This window comes from Leptosomus discolor, chromosome 1 (assembly GCF_034619465.1).
Source record: "Leptosomus discolor isolate bLepDis1 chromosome 1, bLepDis1.hap2, whole genome shotgun sequence".
Lineage (NCBI taxonomy): Eukaryota > Metazoa > Chordata > Aves > Leptosomiformes > Leptosomidae > Leptosomus > Leptosomus discolor.
In genome coordinates this window covers 163603982-163612500 of record NC_141391.1, presented here as the reverse complement: position 1 = coordinate 163612500, position 8519 = coordinate 163603982, and the positions used below count along the sequence as shown (strand labels likewise).

The 8519-nt window shown below is 47.9% G+C and overlaps 1 protein-coding gene across 3 annotated transcripts; it reads left to right on the top strand.

Annotated features, from left to right (window-relative positions):
- Positions 1 to 1570: 1570 nt before the first annotated feature.
- Positions 1571 to 7373, top strand: POLR3H (RNA polymerase III subunit H). 3 transcript variants are annotated; one of them, XM_086469557.1, is made up of 6 exons: positions 1571 to 1681; positions 2910 to 3006; positions 4657 to 4743; positions 5739 to 5801; positions 6425 to 6639; positions 7316 to 7373. In XM_086469557.1, the coding sequence occupies exons 1-6, from the start codon at positions 1571 to 1573 to the stop codon at positions 7367 to 7369; spliced, it is 627 nt and encodes a 208-aa protein (XP_086325683.1). In that variant the 3' UTR covers positions 7370 to 7373. The 3 variants fall into 3 exon arrangements, with proteins under 3 accessions (XP_086325683.1, XP_009960454.1, XP_009960455.1); XM_009962152.2 differs by having other exon boundaries at positions 5739 to 5802; positions 6432 to 6639; XM_009962153.2 differs by lacking the exon at positions 4657 to 4743 and having other exon boundaries at positions 5739 to 5802; positions 6432 to 6639.
- Positions 7374 to 8519: the final 1146 nt, after the last annotated feature.

The following is an 8519-nucleotide window of genomic DNA, read 5'->3' as shown; positions in this document are numbered from 1 at the left end:
GAGTAATTGCGAAGAGATCAGAAACTCCTGGGCCAAGACAGGTATCTTGTTAATGAGGCCTAGCCACAGTATTTCCAACCTTGTTTTCCCCTTCCAAGACAGCTCAACATTTAATGATTTCTTATCTAAAACACTCATTACTGTCCCACTACGCGCTGCTGGGGGGTGTGGGGGATGACATACTTAGCCTTCGCATCAAAGCCATTATGCTGACAGTGCAGTTTTGACTGTCAGCCAGAGATGTTTGTTTCTCCTGGCGAATCTTTTTTTAAACACACTTCAAACAACCTCCTTTCACTTTCTCCAACAAATTTCAGACGTTAGCACACCCCCTTGTTTTCTACCATCCCTCACGCTGCTTACCTCGCTGCAGAAAGCACCGAGGCCTGCAAAATCATACCATGGTGATTTTTTTTTTTTGAATTAACATTTAAAATAAATTATCCCAGCTCTACATGATGCCAATTTGTACCTGATAATAACCCTGACCAAAGCATTGGGCAGTTGCCACCGTGAGGAATACCCTCCAGGCGGGAGGGTGCTGCAAACCCACCCAGTTCTGCTGTACAGGTAGGCAAACAGCTCCAGTATCGGCTCTCGGAGAGGCGCAAACTTTGATCTCTGCTGCCCTGCCGGGATTGAAGCTTATGAAAGCGATAAATGAAACTACAGTAACTGCAGTTGTGGATTGTTCCAGGTGAAACAACAGCTGCTGTAGCACGGCAACCGCTGCCCGGGGAGACACCCACAGGGGCGGGGGGGGGGGGGGAGGCAGGTACAGAGCAGCCCGGTTGCTGAGGCCCTTTCCACGTTTATATTGACCAAAACCAAGCCCCTCACGGCCGGTACCGGACACCACCGCAGCCCAGGCCCGCCGGGCCCACCCTCACTCCCGTTTACAGCGGCTGCCGCGGCCGAGCCCCGCCCCGCACTGAGGAAGGACAAAATGGCCGCCGCGGGGCAACGGGGCTCCTCCCCCACGTCCCGTGAGCGCTCTGCTCCGCGTCAATCACGGCGCGGGCCCGCCCTCCCGGTGGCGATTGGCTGAGGCGCCGGAAGGGCCCAGAGGCCGGGGAGCGCGTGGCGGGGCTCCGCGTGCGGCAGGTGGGTGAGGGAGCGGTTGCGGCCCCGCCGGGTCGGGCGGGCTCCCCCGGGCTCCCGGCCTGCCCGCCGCGATCCCCCGGGCTCCCCGCCTGCCCGCCGCGATCCCCCGGGCTCCTCCGAGCCCCCGCCGGCTGCTGCTGCTGCGCTCCCCTCCGTTCCGTACAGCGGCGGCTATTTGGCCGCCCTCCCCCGACAGCGGTTGCGTGGCCGCCTTCAACCCCCGCACCACCCCCCCACCCCCCACCCCCCCTTCCCTCCCTCGCACGGCCGCCTTCAGACCCTCGCGGCCCCTCCGCCCGTTTGGGATAGCCAGGGTGCTGCCCCGCTAAGCTCCGTGCAAGGCGCTGGGGTGGTTTCCCAGGCCGGCCCCGCGTCAGGTATTTGAGGTGTTCGTTGTCCCTGCAGTGCTCCGGTTGCTGAGGGTGTTGGTGTCCTCTCGCTCTCCTCGGAGCCCCTCCGTGCAGCCATGTTTGTCCTGGTAGAGATGACTGACACAGTAAGAATTCCTCCCTGGCAGTTTGAAAGGAAACTGAATGAATCCATTGCTGAAGAGCTAAACAAGAAGTTGGCCAATAAGGTAAAGCGTGGGTCACGTATAGGTTGATGCAGGTGTGGTAACGTCCCTGAGCACTTTTTCCTTGTATTTGTTCCTAATGGGATATGTGGGTGAGGTATCCGAACAGTTTAGATGTGAAGGCCTTCCCCAGCGACTGAAGTATCAGTGACTGTGGACAAAGAGACAGCCATGTGTCATCTCCAAGGGGACATTTTCTCTAATGGCTAATGCTGTAGCGGGAAGATACTGGGATGCCAGATGGGGCAGAGAAGCATGGAAGAGAAGTGCGAGTAACTGCTGGCTTGTGTGCAGAGTAGCAATCTGAAACACAGATGCAAACTAATCCATGTAGTGGGGGAATTTTAAAAAGACGGATGTAAATAAATGCAGAACAGTAATACTGGAAGTGAAGCTGTTAATAGCTGACTTGGTGTGTGCTTAGTACTTGAAATACGGTGAGTGTGGCAGTAAGAAGTTGGTCTTCGGTGCGAGACAGAAAGTGTTCTGTGGTAGACCAGGAGGTCTCAGAGTCCCAGTGCAGCCCCTGGGACTGTGACTAGCATATGTCTTTCAGCACGAGGCAGGTGCAAAACTCAAAATGCAGCTTGTGAACGTGAAGGGAGCTCAAAAGAGCAACCTGAAGTGATGGAGGGTTGTGAATAGCAGATTATACAGACAGGTTGTGAAAAGCGAAAATCTTCTTCCTTTGTCCACTGATGACTGGTAGGTGCCTCAGATTTTGTTGGCTGTGAAGCCATCTCAGAAGTAGCAGAGAAACCAAGAGTTCTTGTCTCCTCAGAGCTAATAAAATTTAAAACAAAGGCTTTTTTGAAAACTAGAGGTTTCTGAGAGGGTAACTGTAGCAAAAAGTGTGTTTAGCCTTTGGACAAGCTGTGGGGCTGGCGAGGGATGTCTGTGGGCAACTGTTTACTGTCTTGGCAGGTTGAGTTCTCTCACCGCTGACAATAACTCCAAGGGTTTCCGTTTGTAGCAGCGCTCTTTCCAGTGCCAGTGAAAACACGTGCTCCCATAACACTTGAATAAGTTAGGGGTTCCCTTACGATGCGCTGTGGTTAGGGCTGGGGCTGTGGAAGGGAGTGTACCAAAACAGCCTCCCTCCTGTCTTGCCACCCTTCTGCTGCCTTCTTTTGAAGAGGTGTGTGTAGTGTATAAATGTGATGGTTTGCTTGGTTTAACCCGGTGGGTTGCTTGATTTACTGCTTTTTAAATTATTTTTTTCTTTGAGCAGGTTGTATACAATGTCGGCCTCTGCATCTGTCTGTACGATATCACAAAGCTGGAAGATTCGTACATATTCCCTGGAGATGGTGCATCGCATACCAAAGGTATATGCTTGGCCTCAGTTACACACTTTGGCAGAAGCTTAGTGATCTGGAAGTGTAAACTGAATTCAATTGTTAGGGAAAGTAAATTTAAAGGAACTTACTGAAGTTCATACCCTTAACTCCGTTCCTGGTAGGAGGGCAAGAGGAACATGACAAAAGTCTCTTCTTTTCTTTGAATTTTTTGGGTGCAAATACAGCTTTAAATAGCCACTCCTGTTTGCCTTCTCCAGCAGACCATCTCTGTTCTGCAATTAGAGCTGTAGGTGTGGGGTAAGGAAAGAGTTAATTTAAAATTATTGGAAATCTGCATGTAGAAAACGAGTTGTATTAATTGTTCTGTATTTCTCTGGAATTTTTTTGGTTTTGAAGCTTATTTTCCTTAGCTAGAATGTTGAAATATGTTTCTACTTATGACATTTGCACAGCATTTGATGCTGTTTTCCTAGGTGGAAGTTTTGCTAGATTTTTATTTGAGACTTAGACAGATCTGGTTCAGCATACATTTCTAGTGACTTTTTTTCTTTTTGAATAAGAAATGGCTAATTTCTTTACTTTGACTTTTTGGCAAATCTATCTTGAGTAAAAACTGGAAGTAGATGCATAAAACTAAATTTTGTATAGTTTTTTAACTTAAAATAAGTTTCTTTAAACTGGAAAGATGTGTTTTTCTAGTTTCAGTTTTCAATGTGGACGCGTAGCTTGAGCAAATGAAATGTTTCCTGTTAGAAGGGAACTGGACTGACTGTATGTGGCTCCCGTTGTCTGAATTTTAACACCCATAGAACTTGCTCTCTGCAAATGAAAGCTTCTCTAATACTGAGGGAGGGTGGCAGGCTTTCCTGCTTGCTTTAATCTCCATTCAACTTCTTACCTTTGAATTACTCCTTGAACTAAAACAAGAGAATATATTCTCTCTGAGCTTGGAAAAAAGTCTGCTTTACAGAATCCGGGGTAGCACTTTGATAAATCCTGCTGTGTCTGGTAACAACTCTAATGTACTTGCCTGCTTTTATGTAAATGAGGAGCACTGAGTACAGGCAGCTAAAATGATGTTCAATTGCTCGTAAGCATTGTTTGGCTAAGATTGTCGTAGTGTAGCATTCTTCTTATAAATGCAAAATGCTTAGTTAGAAGCATTTTATTTAACCTGGATGAAAAATCCAGTTATGTTAGAGAATCTTCCTTACTCTGATAATATTTGATATCAAATATTTAGTTTAAAGAAAATATAGCATTGCTGACAAAGAGGAAAGGAGACATACTACAAGAAAGTATAATTTCAGCTGATACTCCTGGCCCCGAAGCATTGTGCAGGAATACTCACATCGTAACTTAAGCAGAGGCCCTGCTCCGTCTTCTTCATCATGCAGTTCCGTTCTGTGACCTTAAACTCTTGCAAGATTGAAGAGCGGAGAACAGGACACTGCTGGTCACCTGCTGTCAGAGTTCATACAAAACAATTGGGAATCGGAACTCTTATTCCCGTTTTTCTATCTGATCAGTGCCTGAAGGAAATTGTAAAAGAAACTGGATAAGCGTTTTAAAAGAGGACATATGGGATGTGGGATTTTTTTTTAATGGCTGCCACCCTGTGGAAGGAGTATAGCTCGCTAACATGGACGTGACATTAATGATCTGTTTTCTTTTAAGTGCATTTCCGCTACGTGGTCTTCCATCCCTTCCTGGATGAGATCCTGATTGGACAGATTAAAAGCTGCAGTCAGGATGGTGTTCACGGTAAACCGCAACTTCTAACGTTAGAGACACGAGAGCTCTTGGGTCTTTTGAGATGCGGTGATTTTTAGGTTGTGTGATGCTGTGTGTAAGCTGGTTAAAGACTGTTACTGGCCTCTAGCGCTGCTCTGACCTGAGGGTGGTTGGTAGTTTGAGCCTGGCAGCTTCCCCTGCCTTTGGTGGTTCTGTCTGCACTCTCCTTTCCTTTTGTCATCCACGTGCGTGCCCAAGAAGAACAGGCAAGCCCATCTGGAGCATAGACTGGATTCGGTTTCTCGCTTCAGTTAACAGAACCTGGCTTTTTTTTTTTTTAAAGTGGTAGTATCGGCTTGTGTTGGTCTGATACATCTTCCCTATCGTTCTGTGCAAATTCATGATTGTTTCCTGTGCCTGAGAACGTGGCAGGGAAATGTCTTTGTGCACACAAAGGGCTGTCAGAATCGTGGAATACATAATTGATGAGTTGCTTTCCTTTCTTGTAGGAGTCTTCCATGCAAGCAAGCTCCTCTGCTCAGTTGTTAAGTTAGGACAAGATTTTCTTGGGTGCATTTGTTGCTGAATTTGGGCCTGTCCGCTCTCTGATAAAATTCAACATCGTGAAAGCCCAAGGGGGAGGTGGGGGCTGTTGTAACATTATATTGGTCTTTATTTAACATGTTACATCTGTGATTTCTAAGCTCTTTTCTGTCACAGACCTCTATAGCATCTGACTCATTTCTTGGAACGCTCTCATTGCCAATCCTGCTCCAAACAACCTTTTCCTTTCCCAGCGGGCACGAAGACTGTGCCCTCTGTTGCTGTACGTACTTTCAGCTGGGTGGCTGCTTTGCTGCCAATTGAAATTGAGTGTTGTGGCTCGAAGAATAATTCCTGCATGATCTCAGATGTCCTTCCTGAAAGAGGAAGGAGAATGAGTCTAGAAATGCGTTTTAGGAATCGCTGTGGTACATCATTTGCAAAGAATCGTTTTAGTCTTAATCGAATTCTTTTCTCCGCAGTTTCTATTGGATTCTTTGATGATATTGTCATCCCACCAGAATCCCTGCAGCAGCCAGCTAAGTTGTATCCTTTGATCACCTTCGATAACTTTACTACTTCATTTCAAAAGATTGTGCAGTGCTGGCCCAACAGGCATTCACTACTGCAACAATGAAGGTGCTCAGCGGCAGAAGCTAAGCCGTTGTGTCGGGCAAGTCCCGCAGACTGTTATCAGAGCTAGACAGGCCTCACGCTTGTTGGGTTTTGCAGGATCATTGTGCCGGCTGATAGACAGGAACGGCGATGTTCCCCGAACAGCCGCATTGTAATCCCTGCCTCTGGTCTTGGCCGTTGCTGAAGACAGAATGCAGGTTTTACCACAGCATGGGATGTCCGGATACATGGTGCGTCTCATAGACTTTATTGTGGGGGGCGAGGCTGTCTTGGGTTTGAGGGGGTTTGCTTGTTTGGGGGTAGTTTTTTTGTTGGTGGGGGTAACCCCAACTCTGCCCAGCAGCATACACCTTGAAGCAGGAAAATCAGAAACGAGACGGGGGTCCTGGGCTGCGCAGATGATGACCTAGGGCAGCGCATTGCAGTTTGAGAAATAATCGTGAAAAGGCCTTGAATTGAGTCTATTCCCAAAATGGTCAAAAAGTGATCCGTCGGGCAGAATACTGATTGTTTCCATCCTTAATCCTGGGCGTGGCCAGCGATGAAGCGGAGCAGGTGTGGGTGTGGGAATATGAGACGGAAGAAGGGGCCCATGACCTTTACATGGACATTGGTGAGGAGATCCGCTTCCGAGTCGTGGATGAAACGTTTGTCGATACGTCACCGACGGGTCCGAGCTCTGCAGAGGCTTCCACTTCAAATGCCGCAGAAGAAGTCCAGAAGAAAGAGGCACCCTACACTCTTGTGGTAACTACGTGCATAATTCATACAGCCCAGGGAACGCTGTGGTTTATTCTGTGTCTGAAATAGCATCCTTTTCCCAAGAAACCGACTGCTTTAAGCTGTCCATGAAGCAACCAGAGTCATAAAATGAAAGGAGTGGAAAAGGGGAGAAGGAAGATTGTTCTTGTGGTCACAGTGTGCTTCCCGTGTGTTTTCATTGGAACACTTTGTGGTTGTTGGTGGGGTTTCCCCTTGGGAGGCTGATTTAAAGCAGACTGTGGATGCAGGATCTGCAGGTAGGGGTGAGCATAGGGGGAGCACAGAGCCGGGAGAACCACATCAGGGCTTACCCAGGAGCCAAAGAGTCTCTCCCATGCAGACCCACCCGAGTACAGTGCAAGAGAAAAATGGATCTAAAGCAGTGAAAGCTGTGTTTTCTCACAGCCGGAGTGTGTTGGGACAGTCAGGAGGTGGAATGGGCAAGTGCTTGTTTTGAAGTGTTGAACATTTGGTGTCGTGTTGACAAGGTTTAAAGGAGTCTGGGCAGGTGCTGAGCAGGCTCTAATAGGAAAAAAAGTGAGTACCTCATCTCTAACTCGGGGGGGGGGGGGCGGGGAGAGGTTTTATCTTTTTATGCTTTTACTCCTGTATTCTCAATGCAGTTTACACTTGCACGCTCTCTCCTTCTGTCTGTGAACAGGGATCGATCAGCGAGCCAGGCCTGGGCCTCCTGTCGTGGTGGACAAACAGTTAGCTGCGATCAGAGCCTGCTCCACAGAAAGTCTTTCCGGTGGATGTTTGGGGGATAAGGGGATCCTGCTGGTGCTCATTGCTCCTCTGACACTGAATGAGAAATTAGACCTGCCAGTCTCTGTTTCCCCTTCAGCTTCCAACCTGCCAGAGCGAGACAGTCCCTTTCAAGAAATGTCTTCACTGATCTGTAGAAGTGAATTTACAGGCACAAAAAGCCTTGAGCGCAGCAGCAACAAACTCAGCTGGAGCTTTGGTCTCCTGCCCTGCAGGGAAAACTGGGGAGGTCTTTACTTGCCAGAATTAAGAAGGGAGTTGACTTCAGTGAGTGAAAGCAAGAGAGAATGCCTGTCAAGAAGTATTGCTTGATCTCAGAGGGGTAGAAACCTTGCCCCCCTTTTTGACAGGAAATGGAGAAGAAACAGCAAAAGACTATAGAGTTAATAGAGGTGTGGTGCTCTGGAAAATACTGCTGCTGGGAGGGCAGGGGAGGTGGTGGTGATGTTCTGCTATGAATGGCAACGTTAACCTGTGGATGAAGTTGGCCAGAGAGAGTTGGAATGACAGTACTTTACCCGAAAGTACCTTGGGCTCTGTGAAGATGACCGCTGTGGAAAGGTACGGGCTGCTTGGAGACACGTTATTGGGTGGGCTGTATTTATGTAGAATGACCTAAACTTTGCAGGAGTTTGATGGAAAATACATAATTATGAACTGAAATGGACCAAAGCTGCTTTGAGCAAGCTAAATACTTGTTTGTGGGGGTGTGTTAATACCAGAAATAGAATAAATAGTAAAAACCACACAGCCTGCCCGCCTTCCTGTACAATTTGTGGGGAAGCTATGAGCTTCCTGCCTAGCAGGAAGAAAAAAGTTGCCTCCTGCAGTTCAGCTACTTGGATTTCAAGGCAGAGAGTGTTGAGACCAACACTTTGCTCTAACAGCCAATAACAAACAATTGCCATCACCCTCCCTGCCAGCAGTAAAAGGAAAGGGGGGAACAAAACAGTGAGTAAAATCTATGCAGGGCCCATTGCCAAGGGAGTGATGTTGCACATAATTACAAAGCCGGCCACATTTGGCAGGAAGGGGCTATAATTCCCTGGGATAGTGGGTCTGCTTAACCTCCAACTGTGAAAACAAAGCCTGAGTCA

Bases quoted from the DNA above. Each gene is read 5' to 3' on its own strand.
- POLR3H (XM_086469557.1), top strand. From the start codon at position 1,571: ATGTTTGTCCTGGTAGAGATGACTGACACAGTAAGAATTCCTCCCTGG. The intron at 3,007-4,656 runs GTATATGCTTGG...TTTTCTTTTAAG, and splicing joins TGGTGCATCGCATACCAAAG to TGCATTTCCGCTACGTGGTC. The intron at 5,802-6,424 runs TGTATCCTTTGA...TAATCCTGGGCG, and splicing joins CCTGCAGCAGCCAGCTAAGT to TGGCCAGCGATGAAGCGGAG.